Genomic DNA, 24,019 nt, shown 5'->3' with positions numbered 1-24,019 from the left:
AGCACACATACAAGTGAGAAGGGCACACACTGAACAGAGGTGTTTTCACCAGTGGCCCCCCATGCGAGAAAGCAGCAGTGACCTAAAATGTCTTGCAGTCTTCTTGAGGAAGAGTAGGAGAAAAAATCTGTAGGCGTGCTGTATGGGAGAGGGCCAGTAGGCTTTTCAGGTACCCCTTCCTAGACAGACCAGGACTCCATTTCCAAAAATCTTCCAGAAAGACATCCCCATGATGACAGCTCAAAGTTGCACTTTCCAGAGGTGCCTAATCTGGTACAGTATAAAACTGTACCTTTAGTGTACAGATGTTCCTCTTAGATGGCAGATTTAACCCTCTTTCTGGCAGACATCAGTCTGAAAACTGAGTAACTCCAACCAACAATTCTGAAGTATTCTCACTAGTGAAATGGCATTAGAAGAGCTGACATTAGAAAACAACCTTTTAGTCTAGGAAAAAAAAAAAGAAAAGCAAAGCCCAAACCTCAGAAAGAAATCATAAATGTGAACTAAATTCTCCACACATTTCACTGTTGCAGTTGTAAAGAAATGAGCAAATAAATACACACACTCCATGGTTGGTGGTTTTTTTTGTGTGTTTGTTTTTTTTTTTTTTTTTTTTTTTTTTTGTTTGTTTGTTTGTTTTTGTTTGTTTTTTGTTTTTTTTTTTGTTTTGTTTGTTTGTTTGGTTTTGTTGAATACCAATACACTTCTCTTTTTTCTTGTCATATCTGCTGTTTTACTAGTAACATGTTGCTGGAGAAGATAAAAATGTGACTACCTGCTGGCTTGGCTTGTTTTTTCCCCAATGGATGTATCTTAGCAGAGAAATTCCAGCTATCCCTGGCGAGGTTGCTCCTGCCCTGCTCCCAGAGATACTGAGTTCCTCCTAACATTCCTTTGGTCTCTGTGGAGTGTTTAAAATATGGCAATAACCTCATTAGGGTGGATGTGCATTAGCAGGCTTTTGCTGTATGCCTTGTATATATTACGAGGCACAAGTTTATTATGGCATTTATTTTTAGCAGAAGCATGGAAATTGCCTAGGGGATTGCCAATTCCCTCAACCCTCCAGTACTTCAGCCCCAGAGTCTCCTGGCACTTAACCATCTTTCCTAAAAGATTCTGGCTTCACTCATCTATTCCCTTTACTTCAGAAGAGGAAAACTTAATACACTGATGCCACTCCCTACCTCAGCACTTTGGCTGCAAAACAGAAGTCATAAGTTAACAGTCACTGCTACTGCTATGCTACCTATTGCAGGACTCCAGACTAACCAAAATGATATTTAGTACCCATAACCAGGCAGAGGGATAATGGCAACAAAACAGAAGGGATAATGATAGATGAGGTAGAACTGGTTACAGTTATCTCAAACAATTATAGTGAAAAGTATTGATTATGAAGACCTGATAAAAATAATCTGTTAAACCACTTCGTTATTTGTTTTCTGAGAAACTCTTAGACCACAAGTCATATATACTGTGTAATAAGAGCCTGTTCCATATTATGATGAAAACATTTTCTATAAACTTTTCAGAATGACTCATGCTAGCTTCCCAAAGTAAATAAATACCTTTTAACTTGACAGCTGACGCAATATGAAGCTGAGTGCTTCCTTCCACTTTTGTCACAAAAAAACCCACATTTTAATGGTGAAGAACAAAGTTCTTGATTTTGGAAACAGTAGGCCTACACTCAGATAAATGGCAACACTGCCATGCTCTTCCGGTGTCACCAGATTTGCTACACCCAACCTTACATCTTTTATTGTGTGCCATATAAAACCAGACAGATTCTCACAGCAGTAATCAATTACAAATTACACATCCCCTGCAGTAACCTGTACTGCTAGTATTACTGCTGTCAATATAAAAAAAATGGACTGTGGTGTAGGTAAACACAATGGGGATAAGTATTTATGCCTCTCTTCTCTTTGACTGAAACGGTGACAGCTGGAGCAAACAGGAAAGCAGGGGAAGACCGTCTTCTATCCCACTTTGTCCTGGTCTGTTGAGCTAAGCTGGCTCCGAGAGGAGTTTACGGAGCTGCATCCTCATCAGAGGCAAAGGAGGCGGTGGGGGTGCCTGCGCTGCCATGGCACATACCACAAAGCCGGCTTTCTTCTCTGGCAGCGTGACTCAGAGCTATTCCAGGACAGTGTGCCTACACACAGGCTGTGGTCTTACTGCTATGCGATGTGAGGAGCCTGAAGGAAGGATTAACAAACCATGCGAACCGTGCAGCACGGACTGTCTCATACCTGAAGATATGTGGTTGATGATTAGCAATGCATATTTCTCCTCTCGTTCCAGTTCTACTAGACAGGCTGAACTAATACTGAATTACTGTGGTTGTCAAACTGTTTAACAATTCACTGTTAATTTCTTTCGTAGTTAATGTTAGTTGATGTAAAGTATATAAAGAATCATTTTAAAAGCACCTAAATACTCAGGGAGTCTAATTTTCCACTAAAAGGCACTGGGAATTTCATTCCTAACTACCTTGGCATATTTCAAAAAGTTTTAAGATGTCAGCATTAAATTCTCTACCAATCTTGCTGTTACGTTGGCTTTGAAGATAAGCAGCGATGGGTAGCTGTAACTCAAGACTGGCAGCACAGGTAGGCCCACATAGTCACCTGTAAACACTACTGACTTCTTCACGTTAACTGGACAGACGAAAAAAGAGCTGTCTGTTGCAGAAGTCACTCAGTGAAGATGTAATACAAACAGCAGACAAAATGTTAGAAAACACACTGAATGAGACAGAAAGAAATATGAAAGTAGAGGGAAATTAGCAGCATTCCACAAAAGCATCTGAGTTTTGGGTAAACTTTTAGTTGAGGTGATTTTGACTGTGATACCTTTAAAATGTTCAGAACAGAGAGCAAAAAAATAGGACTGGGCATAATAGACACATTCAAAGTAATGCCAAGGGTGAAGAGCTTCCTTTCTCAGCGGAAGGTGATGTTATAGAAAAAAAATAGTATCTGAGACTTCAGGGCACAAAACTAAAAATTGCACCTACTTTTTGGACTACTAAAAATAAAAGCTTCCTAAGCCTTCCTTTTAAGCTAATGGCCACTGTATCAGAACAGTGCTGCGAGGAGCATGGTCACCCCCCTGTGCCTGTCCTTATGTCTCTGGGCCTTGCTCCTCCTTGCAGATCTGGAGTGGGAATGAAAACAACTATGGCTTTTCAACAGAAATCACTTATAATATGTGATGATTTGGTATGAAGACTATTCGTTATTAGAGAATGTAGCAGAAAAGCAAAACAGAAAGGGCTGGAATCCCTCACATTTCAACAGCTGGTCTTCACTGAAATGAGTTTTTGGTTATGCTTGAACTATGTTCCGAAACAACAAAGAAAACCCCCATTCCCCAATACACTACTTTCCTAAAAATGGCATCTAACAATGTCAGGTTTACACTAAATCCAGTTAATGGTCAGTTAATCAGTGGAAAGACAAAGGCAGTCATTGGAAACTGGATCAAGAACAGGCAGCTTCAGCAGGAGACTAAGAAGGGATCATCCTTGAGTCACTTGGGAGGAATTCCCAAATTCCTCCATCTGTGATGAAGGCTTTCTTTACAGGTCATGGACACAAGATGCCAGCAGGGCACTGTGGACAAACCTGTAGATTTCTGCTTGGCTCTTTGTTGGTCAATTTTTCAAGCAGTAATATTACCCATAATGTACACACTATGTGGCATTTTAAAATGTTGCTCAGCACTGGTCAAAGCTGTCCCTTATTGACTTTGGTAACACTGAAGTTGAAGTTGGGGGGGAGTAGAAGTGGGCCTGGTCCAAGTTATTCCTAAAATCGCACCAGAAGAAACCAGGAAAATTTTAAAAATATGAATAGGCATCACAGCTGTGTTCATTTACAACAAGAATAGCATTATTATTTCATAACAAATAATTTGAAGTAATCTACAAAGAATGCAAATGCCTAATACTTTACTCTGTAAAGATACTTACAAAAGCAAAATTATGCTCCTCCAATGTTGCTAACTCCTGTTGAAAACTATTACACAACCTAATTAGCTTAAGTTTTATTCAAGTGCATTAAACTTTCCATTAAGCAACACAGGACCCAAGAACACAGCATGCAGGAGCCTGAATCTGCCTCACTGATACTGGTGGCAAAACTCCCACGGACTTAAAAGAAGTGGGACTAGGCAAGGGCAGCTCTGATTTCCTGCTTTCCACTCTATTTTCATTCCTAAGAGAAGGGATTTCAGTTTAAATTTAGTGGTCTTTACACAGGTGGCTGTCACTGTGGTTTTTAATTTGGATGAGTTGTTTAACAGTACTAACATTAATTTGTTTCACATAGTAGAAGCAACTGAACGCAGGAAATATGCCAAAATTGTGACAATCAAGTAGTGGAAGTTGGAGCAAACATAATCTTATTTCTGTGTTAAGTGGAGAAAAGGTTATAAATGAATTGGGGCCTGAATTCTCAAAATTGCTTGCAAAATAAAAGAAGAAAGGAGAAGCAGGGGAGCTGAGCTGCTTCTTAAAGACTAATTCCCCTCCTGAGGCAGCCCTATATAGTCATCTGGCAAGACCTAGGATCAGTAGGACCTTTCTGAGAAAAGCAGCAGCAGTAGTCATAGAAAGTTTTGACAAAGCTGCAGAGTGCTAAAAGGCAAAGAATTAATGAAAGGAACAAACACATTTATAATTTATCTACATAAAATCCATAAATTGGCTTCACTTTCAAAGGTTTGTGCAAAATAGTGGTGCACAAAGAAACAGCTATGTGCATAGCACATTCTGAACTCCTGTCTACTTTATTTTGAACAGCTGTGCTCTCATTAAGAGATGGGAACAGTATGACCAGAGGAAAAACTTAAACACAAACACAAAGTCAAGTATAGCTGTGATAAAATTCTGTCTATTAAAGTAGTTAATAATCTACCAAAATATGATCTTGATACACTGCTGTCATCCAGAGATCTCACAGTATTAAAGGTGCTGTTAATAATATGCACTTTTGGACTCGGCACACTCTGTTTGTCTCTCATCACCGCGTACATAAATGCATAGTAAGCACAGTGTACTTTGGATTTCTGCAGCTCATAGGACACAGCAATGAAAGAATAACAATCCACTTCCATATTTTCATTTTGTTTTGCTCTTCTTCAGAATGCAGTAGAGTTTAAAATATTTATTTGGAAAACACCTATTTTTAACATGCCAAAAAAAGCCAGCTTCCTACCTCCCACTTCCAGCTTCTATTTCTTCTCTGAAACATTCTCTGTAATGATTCTTCCTCTTTCACTTGCAAGAGGACTAGGTGGGGAGACTGATAACAGAAGTTCCTTGATAAGTTAGCACTGTGGTAAATGAGGGTTGAAGCAAAGCAAAATGCATAGAAAAGGTTGGGAAAGGTTGTTTTGTTGTTTGTTTGGTTTTTGACCATTGTATATAATACTAATCCAAAAGGTAAGGAAAAAAGATGCGATCTGAATGATAAGAATATGAATTCATATAAAGAGAGGGAAAACTTCTCAAAGAGAAATTTAAGGAATTATGAAATCTTAGAAATAAGAAGGCTCTGATCTTGTGGAAAATTCAGAAAAGAGAGATAAGGTTTAGTGAGTTAGAGTAAGACTAATATGTTAAGTTCTGTAAAAGACAAAGTTAAGACCATGATACTTACAGGTTAGGTCTTAAATTTTAGGTGTGGAGTGAAAGTCTGTTCAGATGAACATGAAGGTAAAAGGAATATAAAGTACTTAAAAACGAAGGAAAATAGTGGAATGTCTAAAACTGCAACAGATTTATTCTTGACTATCCAAAGGGGAGAAATAAGAAAATCTTAGGACAACTATTCACAGAAATAATTTGTAGGAATATTTAATTAATAGAAACGGTATGAAATCACACTGTAAGCAAGTTATGTACAAGACCTCAGCCATAACATTTCAGTGGATCACCTGAGCAGTGAGAAATTAACCTTGTTTCCATTAGAAATTAAAAACTTCCAACCTGTAAGCTGCTAATTTTTTATACCCCAAAATGTTGCTCTGGTGTCTTGTAAGATTTCCTTAAAATCCTACCCGGGACAAATCCAAGAAAGTGGAAAACCTAATACAGTATCTTGAAAGCAATGATCCGAAAGTAGTAGGAAAAAAAGTTTGCTTTCTGGATCTTCAGAGATTCAACAGATTTCTTCCTCGCAAAATCTAAAAACAGCTGTGTGAACCTCAAAAAACTGGAAACCTGGTGACTAAACCAAGGAACACTGAAGAGTACTGGGAAGCTGATCCTTCTTTTGTTTCAGAAGGGAAGCAATGTACAATGATAGACATATATTCAGAAGACCTAAAGCTGGGAGAACACCAAATTTTCCCAAATGTTTCTCCTGTAAGAGGTAAATTATGCATGAAAATATATGCAAGCCATGAAAAATACAGGAAAACACAACAAAAAACCTGTGAATATATATTTCTATATGGGTTTATGTGCATATACAATGTGTAAGAAGTGTAATTTTTATTAGTCATCTATCATGTATCTCAATTAAATTTTTAATTATCCCTGTGTTACACCAAATGGGTTGCTAGGTTGGGCAGAATCTTGACTTCTCTTTTTTTTTTTTCTTTTCTAAGAAAACATGCACAGTGGAAGAATCCTGATTACTTGAAGAACAGTAGCATTTTTCGTGACATGATTAGCATTTATACTAAAGTATACAGAGTGATGACAAAATGCCATTTGGCCTTGACACAAAGTGCACTAGAGCCTATGAGAAGACTAGTTTCTCATTAAACCAGGCCTCCCTTTGAAAAACTTTATGACATATTACGAACATGTAATTCCATTGCCTCTGAAATTACATAAGGTGAGCAAAGTAAATAGGAATGGGGTTACTTTGCCATAACAGTGATACATTATTAGAAGTAATTTAGTGCCATATTCACTGTATGTCAGAAAGGGAGGGAAAGGAAAGGGAAAAGGGAATTACAAGAATAATTTCTCCCTCTTCACCTCCTTTTTCTAATAGGCCAGGAAGAAGAAACAAAATCCAGAGGACAGAATAGTGGGGAGGTGAGATGAGAAGAAATTGGGTGTGCAGATCTGGGAAGAACAGATGCTGGCAAGCTGGGCTGCTAGCCTCCTAAAAGCTGCAGGAATAAGGATGGGGAAAACTTTACATTCCTCAGCAGTCTTGGATTGTTGGTAAGACCTGAGGCATGATCTCCACTTAAAAGGTTTTGCTGGCATAACCATATCATTTAGAAGTGTGAAAAAAATTCCCACCCACATCACTACACCCTACTGTAAATGTAGGTCAAGCAGCAAAATAGCCCATTCAGAGACTTCATTTACACTATAGCAGTTAAATTGTTTTGCCAATAAAAGCTGCCTTTCTGCTGTGGGTGTGTGGGAAGGAGATAGTACCTTTTACAAATCTTTTCACATCTAGGTAAACTCTGTAGAAAACTGGAAATATCAGTAACTACTTGCTGATGGTAAATTGGGAATACTGGGCTATCTCTGAAATTCGAAAGCCCAGCTGTTATCATGGCAGTTCTCAAGAATCAGCAGTTAAAGTCCTTTCCTATAGGACTTTTGCCTACACTGCAGATACATCCCATACCCCCTTGCTACCGCTTCCTTACAAGAATAATTATGTTTTGGTTTCCTCTCCATAATTTAGTCCTAAGATTCACTCCCTCACCATATATCCCTCAGAAATCAGCCTGCTGCTTTCAAAGAAATCCCCTGAGGCCCAATTTTCAGGGGGTGTGACCCATCTAACTTTCTTTGGCTGCCTTTGAGGCCATTGCAACTCCAGTGCCTCCAAGCCCAGCAGAAGTCAGGAAATGAGAGCATATGGTAAATAGTTTAACTCACACTAGTTTGGCTTTCAATTCTAGCCTCATTTGTCAGTGTTTTGCATCTCATAACATGTCTGTTAACTCAAAAGACTCTGGTTCAAGAGAATAAATGCAGTGACAGTGGATAGATACCAGTGTACCAAAGCTTGTTGCTAAAGAAAGCTGGGTGTGCCGTACCACATATATATGATATGTCTATTCAGTTTTGTGACATATGAAACCTGAGCACTGAAAAAATGATCTGTTAAGGTTTAAAGCTCAGTAGGTTTAAACCAAAACAAACACAATAACCAGTATTAGGTTTCTGAGCACATCCAGAACACTCAGCTTGCCAGCAGTCACATATTTACAGACTGGCAGCATATGCCCAATAATAGACAATTAATCCAATAATAGACAATAAAGCCTGTTGTAAAGCCACTTGTAATAGCAGCCATTGTCTCTTTCAAGAAAATGTATTTTAAAATGTTACCTTTTAATACTTCTTTTTTCTCTTACTCCCTCTTTTGTGGAGCCAGGTTGGATGCTATAAAAGAAATGAACATTAATTAGGGTGGGCTAATTCTCAAAAGAAACATAGCATAAACATCTTCCCCCTTCATTTACCTGATATTGACCACATACACAGTATAATTCCAGTTCTGGAAAGTACGGTTTAGCTGAAAAACAGGAAGACATTTATCACATGAATGGTGAAATGTTAATGGGGCTCTTTGCTGCTTAAGACAGAGTTGGAATTTCACCCTTCTCCCCCTTGAGAAGTCCTCTTCGGTTTTTCAAAGCAAAGAGAACACTCTCCCATTTCATTGAGGTGATTGTTGTATTAAATGTACAACTGGTAGCGAGAGATGTGGGCTTTTTTACTGCAGAAGGAAATCTCTGTAAGGTCATGATGCAGTGAACAGGTGAGTGCACAGGATGCTGAAACTTTCCTTTTCTCCCTCTCTTCCTCATCTTAAATTCTTAGAAACATTTCGATTAGAAAAGATTTACTGACAAAACTACAGGGTCAATTTTCACCTAAAAGTCTACAGCCTTATGTTGATCTTTTTTTCAGACCTTTGTACTATTTATTCTGAGTGGGCAATGGTTGCTCAGTTTTCCCCCTGGGAGACACTTTTGCATGCTCTGCTAGGGCCAGGTGACACCTTTCTAGATTCTTTGGCTCAGACACCTAGGTCCTTCACTGGGCTACTGCTGCTAAGAGAACAACCTTGGCAGATGTGGATGGCTGCATTTCTGTTTTGTAGATGACCATAGGTGGTTTCCTTAGTTTCTGAAAGCTGAAAGCCTCCAGGTTTACTAAAAGGAAAATAAAGAACAACTGCCATATATTTATGACATCATATTTTTATGTAAGTAGTTGATATAAAGACTACTTACAGATTGTGTGAGTGCCACTATGTGAACAGTCAAAAATGTCAAAGAATATCTCTATTCGGATGGGAGGAACTTTCAGAGGCAAGAACTTCAAGAACAGTCCACCCGGAGGGCCCAGAAAGGAGCTTATATCTGCTAAAATGGGCTGAAAAACCAGGGGCTAATAGAAACCCCAACAACTGACCTATGGCAGAAGACATCTAAACTAAAAAATATTAAGGTAAATTGGAAAAGTGTATTGTCTCACACAAATGAATACTGCCTACTTTTTTATTATTTCTATCACAATATAGCTTCAAAACCACATTAGCATTTGGGGAGAAAAATCTTGGTCTGTATAGTGATGTTGGAACTTAAGACATTTACCTCTTTCAGTGGACAATTCTGATTTCTCCATAGTTTCCAAAATCTCAAGCAGTATCTACATTTCTTAAGAAGCTGGCTAGTATAGTGGAGACAATTCAAAATTTTATCCATAGTGCCTAATAGCTCCAGCTAGACCTGAATTCACTACTGTGCAAATCAATACTAGAAAGATCTTCAGAGAACACATATTAATTTAAGAATTTATTTGGTATTGTCTCTTTTTTTTTCCTTTTCTGGTTGATATCATCAATGGGGCAGATTCATATATGTAATCACACAGGAGAGAAAACTTAACTTACCCATTCTGCAACCACATCATGTACTTTCGACACTGAGTTGGAGTTGGAACTAAAGACAGTTATAGATATCCTGTAGAATAGCCCACCTGTCCGTTAAAAACAGCATTATAATGTTAGAAACTGAGCAAATTTACCTCTTTAATAATGAGACTTCAGTTTTCTGATGAATATAAAGATTGGGCTGAACCCCAGATACAAGGACACCTCAAGCTCCTGTTGGCATTATACAAGTCTGGAGTAAACAAGCCCTGCAGGCTTGGGCCCATTCTCACTAGTCCTGTCAAATTGGACAAGAATTCCCTCCCCCTCCATATTTTTAGAGACACTTTAAATGTGACATGGAAACTCACAAACAATGTACATATAAAATAGTATTTTGCATATGCCTTTAATGTGGTATGTAAAAGCAAGATCATGAAAGTGTCATGAATTTAAAAAATAATCATAATTACTAAAGTATGTAACACACATAAATTCTGCTCTCAGTCTTGTTCTTATAATCCAGAATTCAACCACTGCAGATTAGACTTAAAACTTTGCGGTAGCAGATAAGGCTCATCAACTGAAAGTAACAAGTTAACTGAGGACAGAATTAGGTGGGAGAAGGGATATCCAGCTCTTGTTTTCACAGCAGTCTTTGCTCTCAGGCCTGGCGATGGCCAGATAGTAGAAGAACCTACATTAGCTTTACAAAAACAGCAGCTGAACAAGCCATCTTTCAGTCACAAAATGTGTAACACCTGTCTTGGAGCAATTTTATATTCAGTAAATTTGATTTGAAATGGCAGCAGATAAATATAAATTCTCTTTAAGCTCATGAGTTGGTAGGCTGCATTACAAGATTTCACATCTAACAAATAACATCAAATTGTCTCATGCTCTGTGTTAAAAGTTTATACTTTTCACAAGTGGAATTTTTTTCATTAAGCTACTATAAATTCTGTGCACTCTACTTGGATTGAATTTCCCAGGATGTGGGGGAGGTTTAAGAACTTCTGGATCAATTCACTTGCATGTATACGCACATGTGGCATTGCTTCGTTCAGGGCTGTTACCAAATGAACTTGTGGGTCTTGATCACATGTTCAGATACATATATTTATAGAAATCTTATGTAAATCTTACAGAGACACTACATAGGACAGAACAGAACATGACAACAGTTATACAGAAATCCCCTTCTGTATCTTGATTGTAAAGGAACTGCTCTTGCTGAGTCTAAATAAAGGACCTTTTATTCTAAGTGGAGCAAATTTTATAATTTTGCTACTTCATAGATAATAATTTTAAAAGAGTTTGAAATAAAAGTATCTAGAAAAAACTTTTAAGTCAGTATTTTCCAATTTAATTGTGGAAATTTAACATATTGATTACTATCCTATTCATGAGCTGGCTTGAGTATTATTCTTTCTTTTCATTATGGAATTGATTGTATGATCACTGAGACTAGTGTGAAAATTCCTCTGTGATAAAATACTAAAGAATCAATTTCTTGCTGGAAGATGGTTTACCAGTTACCTTCTTTGGTAAGCTATGATCAAATTTTAGATATGAGTAGAATGAACTTGCTTTTTGATTTATTGTCTTTTTTTCCTTCCTTAACTCAGCAGACAGACAAATTTGGTGTGCAGTTTAATCTGAAAATGTATTTTAGTTGTTATTATTACTGTGATAGTTTCAAATAAAAAAGAGAAAAAATATAAGTCTTTGGAAGTCGAAAATTGGACTTTGGACAGGTTGAAAACACTTGCAAGACTTGGATCTCATTTATACGTATATATCTCTGTACATACATATATTCAATTTTGTAGGTATAATGTACCTTTTATATGTGCTATACAGATACACACATACAGAAAGTGTGCATTGTATATATTCTCACACATTCATATATAATCATATATATAATTATAACCTTATTTATATAATTATGTATATGGACAAATCACCTTAACATAGGAATATGCAAAGTATTTTTAAAATCAAACATAGTAACTACAAACTAGTCAACAGCTTCAAGATCTCCACCAGATGGTGACCCAAAGCATGTTTTAATGAGGCAAAAAAAGAACGAGAACAAAGAACTAATCTATGTCTTTAAACACTCTCAGGAGACTGCAGTGGCAGTTAGTGAAAACTAAAAACGATTTCTCACTCTCCAAATTAAACAGTGGAAAACCCACCTCAAAATGTTGAATGAAAAAAAAATGTTTTTATGGGCAGAAAATTGATGAAAAGTCACCAAAGATAATTTGAAAAAAGAGGGGAAAAGAACCTGGAGAAACAATTCTCCCCACACCTACCACCAACTATAAAAATATAATGATCAATGAAATACCAGGATTTTTTTTTTTTTAATTCTGTTAGGCAAATTATCCAAAAGTTTCCTTTGGAAAAATCTTTGCTTTTTGAAAGTTAAATCCTCAAAAATATAGGAATACTGTGAAAAACATTCATACAATCTCAAACAATAAAATGGTATAAAAATATATAAAATACATGGCAACCCAATATATTATCCTCACAGTCTCATGAGAGCTGTCTTACAGAAGTGCACGAAAATTAGAAATCACATGTTAATGACATTTACTATCACCAAGATGTTACAAATTCCCTTCTACTGTAATTAAAGTACTATTCCAAAATCTTTTCATATGCTCAGTGGATCTATATCTAAAGGGTGAAAGCCAGCTACTTCTATGTTCAGTCTACCAACTGAATATCTAATAGATAAGATGATCTAGTTTTTTTTCTACATCTAACTTAATGGCTTGACATACTGTAGTTGACCTCAGGTGGACACAGGCAGCCCAGCTCAGTGAAGGAGTAACATAAACAAGATAAAAAGACTGCAGGAGAGCTAGTAAGTTGATTCAGTGGTGGGTAAAGGGTGGTATTTTGGCTTGTCGCAGATGGTAAGTTGGCCAAGGAATGAACATATGTCAAAACTGATGACTGGTGGTACGTTACAGAAGAAACTGGCATTTGGGATTGCATGAAAGAGTGCTGGATTGCTGCTGCAGGTGTTGTCAGAGTGCCCTTCAGGATGGTCTCTTTGTGCTGAATAATAACTCCACTGTATGAAGATGGCAAAGGTATTGCATCATTCATTATTGCAGTTCCTGATGACTCCAAAATAGAAGGGAGATTTGCAAAACGTCCATAATCAGCATTGTCAAAATCCAAGGCATGAGTACTAACAATATTCAGAGAAGACATTCCTTCTCTGCGCTTGCTAAAGAATCCATACACCTCCCCTTCTGAAGCCCATTTGGAAAGCCTCAGCATGTTTGTTGATGTCAGAACAACAGAATTCCTTATGTCTTCATTATCACCAATGATTTTTTGTTCTACTGCCCACAGAGAATATCTCAGACTGTCCCCTTGATTTTCAATGGAGTTTTTTAGTAAAACAGTTAGGTGACTTCTCGGTGTTACTGTTGTTGGCAAGCTTAACTCTGCTACATCCCACTGAGGGATCAGGCTTGGAGAAATTTTATCAAGATGGTTCTGAAAACTTTGTGGGAGTGGAGGTGTGGAGTAGCTGTTAGGAGGTATGCTGACTCGGAATTTTGAGTCTGAATGAAGAAGGTGCCTTGATTCCAAAGACAATGTCATTGGAAGGAAGTCAGAATTCACTGAACTGATGTTTTTTAAAAAAACACCTGCATGTATTTGAACTTTACTTCTTGCTTTATCAATAGTATTGGTTACAGCATCATTTGCTGAAAGACTTTGAGACTGCAGTGATCCATGTGTTCTTGTACAGTTTACCAAACTCTTAACTGGTGTGCTGATCAAGGAAGCAGCTTGGCTATCCCTTGAATGTGAAGGCTGGGTACCAGAATGTGTTGGAAGGACAGAAACAAGCTGCTGCCTATTGTTTAGGAAGGTCATGGTTTTATCACTCACTATGTCAGTTCCAGCTTGCATGTGGAAACTATTAAATATCATTAATTTTTCTGTGGAGTTTTCAAGTACCTTATCAAAGGGACTTACCTGTACCTGTACTGAGGGTTGACTCAAAGGTGCTTCCAGGGAAGGGAAAGGAAAATCAAAATAAAATTCACTGTTGGAAGACACAGTTAGGTTTGCAAAGTTTATTGTTGACTGCAACTGTGATATTGTCCTGCCATTACTTTCTGAAATTCTCTTTGAAAGGCCTGGAATAAATGAACTAAAGATTTGTGTTTCTAAAGCTGATGCATGACTAGAGAAGTTAATGTCTTCAGCCCTGTGACCTAATAATCTAATGGCAGATGTTTGTTCAGAGATACTGTCAGAGTTAGCAGGTGAACTAATGGATAGCAATCTCTCTGTTGGGAAAGAAAGCAGCTTATTAAATGAGAGCCACCAATTTTCTGATGGATCCCCAGAAAACACTTGAGATTCTTCTTTCAAATGATAGGAAGCAGTCCAGAAGCTTGGTGTTAAAGAAGGGGAAATATCTACATATTTTGTTGGAAAATCCAAGTAACCTGAGTCTGAGGATTTGCCAAATCTATTCATGTTCTCTAGCTCTAATATGGAAAAAACTGACTCTTTGTTTTCATTGCTACCATGGAATGCATCTAAATTGTTCTCCAGTACTCCATTTCTGAGGGTCTCACTTGGCTTTTGAAAATATACTGAATGTTTTAAATAATGAGACCAGTAATTGCTATTAGATATAAATATGCTGTCACTTTCCAAATTTATGTCAGTCAACGATTGTTGATAAACAGGCAGGGTCGTTACAACATGCTTATATGCTGAACTTGTCCAGCCTGTTCCTACCAGAAGTGCTGAAAATGTTTGTAGTTCTCTACTGTGTCCTAGGACTGAATTTGTCTGTTGGATGTCAGGCATAAATTTTGTGTATGCTTTTTTCATGTTTTGAAAAAAAGTTGTTGGGTTTGCACATGGAGTCCCCACAGACGTTACATCTGTAATGCCTCCTGAGTGATGTTCCTTAATGTGTGTAGATTTTCTAAACTGAAATTCTGCTAACATAGAAAAAGTTTTCCTATCAGCATTGCCTTCTATCATTTTCAGGTAAAAATCTTCAGGTGTGAAGTCTAGCAAATCTAGCCTACTTTTTTGGAATGATGATTTCTCCTCTGTGGGTGATATAGATAAGCTAGAAAGAAAATTATGTCTGTCTTTTTGAATGCCAGAGGTGATACGATGAAATACAGTCTCACTCCACCAACTCACAGGCTCCAGGACATTGCTTATAGGCATGAAATTGCTTGTGCCACTGTTGGAGGACGAAAGCCACACCGTTCCTTTTCTGTGTTCATAAGCAGTGCTGCTGCTGCTAATGGGAGAGTGGACCGCTGACTCAGAGTCAGAACGATCTAGCCCATCTGCCAAAATCCGTGCTAGCTCTGCATTAGGACTTCTGCTTTGAAGAGAAGAAACTGCTGCATTCAAAGAAGGCTCTGTAACAGCACCTGCTGCATCAGAAATTCCATGGAATGAACTTCTAGAATAATTCAAAATATTTTCATTTGGTAATTGATTCATCACAGTATTATCTAGGTCAGTTTTTTCTGTAAAAGTAGCCAAGGTATCGTTGCCGGTCTCCTCAGAATCAGCTGATGTGGATGTAGTTGGAAGAAACAAGCTGTACATGTTTTTTCTCTCAGGGTTCTCATCTGCTGAGTTTTTACTGAAACGGAGAGGCCTTTGCTTCACTGGCCAAATAATTGGGGTTGAGATAATTCCTATGGTTTTGACCCCTTCTATCTTAGACTCTTGCTGCCTCTGTAGTTGTGAATGGGAGGATTCAGGTGAATTTCTCTTCATTCTGAAGATAACCGTAGCAGGAACTCTGAATTCCTGCAGGTCTGTGTGTAGTAAGCCACATAGTTAATGGATTAAAGAAAATATATGCAACTTAACTGTCTGTTCTTGGCTGTCTGCTCTTGGTTTAAAAATCAGCTTACCAAGAGTGGAAAATGACGCCAGTTAGCTGAGTGAAAGTTTAATTTGCTTCTACTGTAAATGAATTTGGCTTATTTTTCTTAGTCTTTCTACTTTCTCTGGGGAGTTTTAAAGCCAAAGAAAGGACTTAATTGTCCAGTTTTTATTCATATTAACATTAATAAGGCATTCAGTTCCTTCTGCAGTTACAAAAATCAGAGTTAACTGCTCATGGTCAACATAAAGTGAGTGGCTCCACAAAAAGATAACAGCACAATTTGGAAGAAATTTTCAATATTTTCTTCTTACTTCTACAGCTTAGTAAACCCAAACAGGCTGAATTCAGATAAATACTTTCACATTGTCTACTGTACTGCCTGATTGCCAATGTACAAGAAATGATCTGCCAAAAGAAAAAAATACTCCAAGAATTTTAAATCCTACAGTAACAACTGATGCATTTGAAAAAAAAACAACCCACACACCCCACACCCCCTGATTCTAATTTATTTCTGTGGTTCACACTGAAAAAATAAATCTTTACAAAAAATATCTTTAAGCCTCAGGTGAAAATTGCAGAAACCTATCTGTGTTGCTAATAATGTTTAACAACTATCTTTAACAAACTAATGAATATTTTAGCAGCGTCTTACAAAATGATGCTCAGTCTCTAGGAGACAGTGATATCATAGAATTTGAGAAAACCTCAAAAGAAATCCCTGCTTTTTTCCTGTGCTAATAATAGGATCATTTACTACCTTTTTTTTCCCCTTAATCTTTCTAAATGAAAAGTAAATGATATCTGATACTGTCAACATTTTCCCTAGTAAAGTCTGATCCAGCTCTTCTTGAAGTCAGTGGAAAGATTCCTGTTGACTCAGTGGAAGTGGCTTTGCTCCATAGGAATGATTCCACTTGGCTCCTGTGTCTGACTAGTGAGGAACAGACAACCCCAGCATACTACCACCCTGGATGCACAAGCAGGAGCTACGCAATGCCTCATAATCTGCAGCCTTAAAGCATTTCAATAGCATGGTTCTTTTTGGACCCTTTTTAAAAATCCCTCTCTTTCCCCTCGTTCTTTGCATGGGTAAATACAATGGGTGACACAAAGTGAGTCCCTTTCGTATAAGAGCCAGGTAAACATGATACAACTAAATACAAAGTTTGGTTCTGTTCTCATTTACACCATTCTTACATGGTGCAGTGAAATTAGTCCTGATTTATTTCAGTGTACATGAGATCAGAAGTGAGACATGACCCTTGACATTATGATAGTATAAAAAACACACCTTAAAATACAATAAATTTGCTCTAGACACAGTACAAGGAAAAATGTAACACAGGATTTCTTACCATTGTTTGGCTTATCGTTTCTATTAGTATCAGGCATGTTAGTGGTGACAGTGGGTGGTGTAGGAGTAGTAGCATTTACAGTAGCTGGTAATAAAGATGAGAAAGAGGTGAACTTGAATGAAATATGAATGTTAATAAGGTAAGACAAAATGGGAACAATGCATGACAATGTAAAATGAAACCAACTACACACAATGCCATAAATGTTAAATAAACTCATCATTATTTTCTGCACAAAGTCATGAATGGATATGAACTGAGGTCCCAATCCTGCAATCGTCACTTTCACTGACTTGAGGTGGAGTTTTGCCAGTGTGAGGTTTGCAAGATCAGTCCTGTACTGCTTTCATAAACTCAAAATCCTCTTATGAGAGCTTCAGATCCAAACAGCTGTCCAAAGACCAGAAAATAGATCTTCTAAGTTTAAGATGTACGCACTTAGAATATTGCTTGTGAAAAGAATAATTGTCCCTACTCAGGGACTGAAGATGACAAACAAACACGAAACTAAACTGCCCATGTAAGGATCCAACTAACTCCATTGAACTCCATGGGATGAAAAGAATTGAAATCAGACTTGGAATAATTGAAGTGGAATATATATTTTGAAAGCTTCATGTAGGATTTCAGCTACACTGTTCCCACTGACACTAACAGGAGTCAAGCCACACAACCCTGGCAAATGTTTCCCAGGAGAACCAGCTAGAACAGTTTTGAAAATCAGAGTGAGGAACCAAAACTACAAATTTCCACCCCAGCAGACTGTGGGAGGGTATACATGCTAGAGGAATTCAAAGATCATGCCACTAAGTTTTCAAATAATAGTTTGGAAAACAATTTAATTTTATCTAGTAACTCCAAGAGAATGCAAATCCACTCACTGACAGTTTTATTTTTTCCTGAAAACTCTTTTTAAAATCTGAAGGTTGGTGCAGTATAATCTCACAGTGTTACATGACTTTTGCAGATTTTGATGAAGAACCAACCCGGAAAGGTTAAACAATTGTATTTTAGGCAAGAAATTGCACTTCTGATTTTTTTTGTGAGGTTGTTTTAGCTAACCTTTTGAGTCTGAAAGTCATAAACTCAGGTCTTAGCTTAGCGAGAAGATTCATGTTCAGGTTTCAGTGAAACAAGAAACTTAGGGAAAGAGAAGGAAGAGTTGGACACTGGAGCAAACAGGTTCTAACTGGAAAATGAGTATATAAAGTGACATTGTATAGTACAAAAAAGCTCTTCTTCCATGAAACTTCAGGGCTATATTGTCTGAGAAAAAAGTTATAGGCTTCTTATTGATTATATCTTCCAGTCAACACTGTTAAAGGGGGCATCTTCTAATGAATGAAAATATTTGCTAAGCATAATGGAAAAAACGACTCTTTTATCAGACTGTAGCTGACATAATCTGGCATCCACAAACTTTGTTACTGGTGCTATTGCACAACACACAACAAACAAACAAAAAAGGAATCCAAACAGGCCTCTCAGTATAAAATAAGTCTGCAGTGCTGACAAAAATAGACAGACAGACAACTTTTTATGATTTTCATTATTATGACAAAATGATGATGACGATGAACAGGGTAAATCTGATCTGTCACTTCCAGAGTGACAAACACAGAACACCAGTGACACTTTAGCAAACAGTTTTCAGAGAAGGAAAGAGTATTACCTTCATGAAAGTACTTATAGTCTTTCTTGAAGATGCGATGGTCTAAGAAGTTAAGAAAGGCAAGTTTGAAAGGTAGCATCTTTTATTAGAAGTAATATCTTCTACTAGACAAGTTAATAAAGCTGGAAAAAAGGATGAAGCTTTTAGAAAAGCAGGGTTGTTTCGCTGAAAATGTGTCCATTCCTGCAGCCATATTAGCTGACCTAATGAAAGATATTCTCCCTCCTTTCACACCACACCATTTTGATAGATGAAAACGATCAGAGTTCTTCGAAGAGAATACACAAAGTTCTTTACATGGTGGCTCTATTACTCTCTGTATAAAAAGACTAACACTGAATAATTGTTCCTGTCACATTTACCTAAGGTATTCCAGTAGCAGTATTTAGATCATATTGTGCTTTGTGAATATGATGCCTGAAAATTAGTTTGAAATCTGATTATGGACATAACTGGCATGTCGCTTTCCCTGTGGAGACCAGTACAATATGGTCTAAGAACCTGAACCAAATTTACCTCAGGAAAATCTGGGAGAAGTACACTGAAGACTGACATAAATCTCTTACTGGCTTCCCAAGCAGAGTGCGTTTTTCTTTTTATTTTTAAGCTAAATCTGATTTACTTGTAAATGTTGGTTTTGAAAGAGTTCTGGGAATTCCTCTTCCCCTTTTATATTTTATTCTTTCCTGTCTCCTTCTTCCACCATTCAGCCTGAAAAGGGTTACAGAGCTAGACATTATTTTTGGTGCAGCTGCTGCTGTGATTAAAGTTTAACATAGCATGCTACCCCTCATTAGCAAGTCTGTGTTCACAAAGGTATTGTGGAAACAGGCTGATGTTGTTCATGTCAAGCATTTTTACAGAACTTCAGCCTCTAAGTAGAGCAGAAGGAATTAACTGTCCTTGCATGTCCAATGATTCACATTGCATGGAAATCTTTAGGGTTCACCTATTCCTTGCATTCAACTGAGTTGACCTTTAAAAACATCTAATGAATTCTTATATGTGGTGATTTTTACACTATTAAACCATCACTAAGTGCTGTTACAAGTGTTTCATTAACTAATAGCTGCTGGATTTTGCAGTTTGATGTTAGATTTTTACCTGTTAATCTCAAAGTATCTAGCCTCAGAATAGCTTATTGGAAAAAAAAATGAATAATAGTCAGTTCCTTTATTTACATCTGCTCATTTCTTACTTACAGATATACCCACTTCTTATCCTGGTTTAATATTTTACTGTCAAACTGTGCAGGAGGAAAAGAGATGGAGAAAGAAATGAAAGCAGTCAATTAATTCAGTTTTGATATAATGGACACTATTTGGAAAATGTATTATCAAGGGAGTGATCACATTTTTTCCACATATTGTATGTACAGGACACCCACACACTTGATGAGACTAAAGAATTCCTTTCCTTGCTAATTTTTTACTGTAGTTCACCCTTTTAGAAACAATAATAAAAAGAAATGGAATAAAAAACCCAGGAAAATAAAGATTTCCCTAAGATGAAACTGCAAAAATGACCCAGGCTTCTTACCTTGGCAAAGGCTTCCCAGGTTTGCACAACTGGTTGGTTCAATTGCAGAAGAGGGAATTAGGTACGAGCCTTTAGAAAAACAAAGTAAAAGAATCAGAAAGGTTTGGCTACTGGGCATAAAACTATCAAGTCTGAAAATATGTTATACCTTGCAGTGACACAGTCCTTTTCCTAATTTCTCTCAGTGGCAAAACCGATACTGCCATTTGCCTATAAGATTTATGTGTTTTAATTTTCTGTTGCGACTGAGGGATCCACAAAAACCCCATTGACTTACAAGTTACAGCCACTTACGTATCCTCCCCCAGTTTTCTTAGCTTTCGCTAAATAACATCGCATTAAATGAATGCAGCTCGCGTGTACTCTGTGAAACAGCGTTAAGCGGAGGGGTCAGTATGGCCATAGGATTTATGCAATCTTCATGAGTAGTAACGCACACCTTGGGAGAAGCAACCACGCTCCGCTGCTATAGCACAGGTTACCTACCCAGCACACACTTCTGAGTAATCTGCCTGTGACAGACACCAGCCAGATAAAAGGTGATTAAACTTGTTCCTCTGCCCAGGGTGTGGGTGTGATTAATATTCTGGTATGCATGATTTATAAGCAGATAATGTTACAAGTCTGTATCTCTAGTGAATTATTCATAACAACATGCACACACTTTGATGATCTGGAGGCAAAACCGGGGCATGTAAGAATGGCTACAGAAAAACAACTGGTGAAACGGCATTAATTACACTTTGTGCATCCCAGGGGTTCAGCTGCAGATACAGCTGCTTTTGCACACTCTGTTGAAAATAATCAGGCTGTAAAGTGTGTCATGATATGAACCTACTCGGAGCATTGCCCTTTTGGCTTTTGCTTTACCACTTCAGAATCATATTGACTTAATGAGGTTCTCTCATGAAACATTGTATCCTTCCATAAAATTACAGAGCCACCACCCATCAGCTCATAAAGATAGCTAGGAAAGTATTTCCTGTGGTGCAAGAACAGATGAAGCATGGGGCCTCGACACAAATCATGTCATGCCACAGATACCATTACGTTTATTGCCGACAAAAATAGGGCAGAATTTAAAACCTGTGATCCTCAACAAATATTAAAGCTCAGGGTTGGCGTTTTTTTTTGGAGCTTTTTTTGTTGCTTTTGTTTTTGTTTTTAAAATAGATTAAGAGATACAGGCAAATTCACTTCCTTGGTACACTTCCTATAAACTCCAGGAAGGATGTTCCAAGTGAACATACTAGCTCCTGTGTGAGATTCCCCTCCCCCCACCCCCAAATATATTAGCTAATATTAAACAGTCAACATCAAAACGTGCTGTAAGTAATGTCCTCTTCTCTCTGTATCATGGAAGGATCACCTGAAAGTTGGCTTGGAAAATCTGTGGACTTTCATTTTTTCTTTAGTGAGTATTTAAAAAAAGATCATGATTTTATTTGGTGAAGCTAAAAAAATCCAATCCAACTCTACAAAACACTTAAGTCAGAAGACTGTATTAGGTTTGCATGGCAAGGTTTTGGTAGCAGGGGGGGCTACAGGGGTGGCTTCTGTGAGAAGCTCCTAGAAGCTTCCTCCATGTCTGACAGAGCCAATGCCAGCCGGCTCCAAGATGGACCCACTGCTGGCCAAGGCCGAGCCCATCAGTGACAGTGGTCACGCATCTAGGATAATGTATTTAAGAAGGGGGGGAAAAGAACCTGTGCAACAGCAATTGCAGCTGGGAGAGAGGAGTGAGAATATCTGAGAGAAATAACCCTGCAGACCCCCAGGTCAGTGAAGAAGGAGGGGGAGGAGATGCTCCAGGCACCGGAGCAGAGATTCCCCTGCAGCCCCTGCTGAAGACCCTGGTGAGGCAGGCTGTCCCCCTGCAGCCCATGGAGGTCCACAGTGGAGCAGATCTCCACCTGCAGCCTGGGGAGGACCCCACGCCAGAGCAGGGGGATGCCCGAAGGAGGCTGTGACCCCGTGGGAAGCCCGCGCTGGAGCAGGCTCCTGGCAGGACCTGTGGACCCGTGAAGAGAGGAGCCCACGCTGGAGCAGGTTTTCTGGCAGGACTTGTGACCCCGCGGGGGACCCACGCTGGAGCAGGCTGTGCCTGAAGGACCGTACCCCATGGAAGGAACCCATACTGGAGCAGTTTGTGAAGAACTGCAGCCCGTGGGAAGGACCCACATTGAAGAAGTTCATGGAAGACTGTCTCCTGTGGGAGGGACCCCACGCTGGAGCAAGGGAAGAGTGAGGAGTCCTTGCCCTGGCGAGGAAAGAGCGGCAGAGACAACGTGTGATGGACTGACCGCAACCCCCATTGCCCATCCCCCTGCACTGCTGGCGGGAGGAGGTAGAGAAAATCAGGAGTGAAGTTAAGCCTGGGAAGAAGGGAGGCATGGGGGGAAGGTGTTTTTAAGATTTGGTTTTATTTCTCGTTACCCTGCTGTGATTTGATTTATAATAAATTAACCTAATTTCCCCAAGTTGAGTGTGTTTTGCCCATGACAGTAATTGGTGAGTGATCCCTCCCTGTCCTTATCTCGACCCACGAGCCTTTCATTATATTTTCTCTCCACTGTCCAGCTGAGGAGGGGAGTCATGGAGCAGCTTTGGGTGCACCTGGCTTCCAGTCAGGGTCAACACACCCCAGCTGTATGCTTTAAAGAGGAATATTTTCAGTGAATATATTCAATAAGATTTTAAAGTTTTAATTTGGTTGAATTCTGGCCAGACTAGGCATTCCTTCAGTGTCCACTAAAGAAAATATGATTTGGATGTAAACAGATACTTGCCAAAAGGTACTTTATGAAGCCAAGTGGCATGGTCAGTAATGTGAACAGCAGATACGGACCTATATTATGGATACTTTGTGTGATATATCTCACTCACTTCAAATGTTTAAAACTCAGACATCCGTATCTGCTCGTCACGCTAGACTTTCTTTATAGTCAATGGGGAGGAAAAGGCACTCCCACAGCCAAAAACTTCTGACTTCACTGAGACATCTTCTCCAGTATGAGATGCACTGACCTTTGGAACAGCCTTTTTCATTCCACTATTCATAAACACCACTGAGGGCAATTAGCTCAGCCTGAAACATCATTCAGCTGCCTAAGGCAGACAGATCCCACCCTGAGTTGAATCTGACAGTGAAATTAAGAATTCCTCTGGCCTTTGGGAATGAAGGACTCATACAAAGTGTACATGAAGCAAATGCAAATGCAGGCATGGATAGACATGCAGCCACATTACCCTTAAACTGAGTAGATCATATCCTGCTATAGGTGTAGCCAGTGCAGGCTCCAAAATCAGTACCAGAGGTTGATTAAATGCTCCTCAGTTTGCCTGCCCTGAGCTCTGAACTGGCATTGTTGCACCACCATCATTACCTAGGCTACTTGTTTTAAAATTATTCTGGCTGTGTACATATACCTTTAAATGCAAGCTGTGCAAAGGTACGGCAATAAAAACAGAATTCCGACAAGTCTTACAGAAACACCCCACCATGACTGCACAGCTGTGAAAACATTAGTCTAAGGAATAAACTAAGAGAAGGTAAAACTATGAAAAGTTTATCTGGAACAGTTTGCCAGTGTTTTTACGCTCCATAAATCTACTTGTAAAAGCTTTGTCTGAAAAACCA

General features: G+C 38.5%; 1 protein-coding gene across 5 annotated transcripts in view; it reads right to left on the bottom strand.

The window, feature by feature from the left end:
- ADGRG6 (adhesion G protein-coupled receptor G6) overlaps nucleotides 1-24,019 on the bottom strand; it is a 116,763-nt gene that overhangs the window by 38,498 nt on the left and 54,246 nt on the right. For 4 of the 5 annotated variants that reach the window (XM_049800934.1, XM_049800939.1, XM_049800935.1 and 1 more), the window contains exons 5-9: nucleotides 20,380-20,448; nucleotides 17,169-17,252; nucleotides 9,906-9,991; nucleotides 8,467-8,519; nucleotides 8,333-8,386 (exon numbers count right to left, since the gene is read on the bottom strand). In XM_049800934.1, the coding sequence (XP_049656891.1) occupies nucleotides 8,333-8,386; nucleotides 8,467-8,519; nucleotides 9,906-9,991; nucleotides 17,169-17,252; nucleotides 20,380-20,448 (346 nt within the window). The remainder of the gene's footprint in view (nucleotides 1-8,332; nucleotides 8,387-8,466; nucleotides 8,520-9,905; nucleotides 9,992-17,168; nucleotides 17,253-20,379; nucleotides 20,449-24,019) is intronic. The other variant, XM_049800938.1, reaches the window with a different exon arrangement.

This window comes from Accipiter gentilis, chromosome 5, assembly GCF_929443795.1.
Source record: "Accipiter gentilis chromosome 5, bAccGen1.1, whole genome shotgun sequence".
NCBI classification, from domain to species: Eukaryota; Metazoa; Chordata; class Aves; order Accipitriformes; family Accipitridae; genus Astur; species Astur gentilis.
Note: the sequence above shows the minus strand (reverse complement) of the source record. Positions and strands in the feature narration are given on the sequence as shown.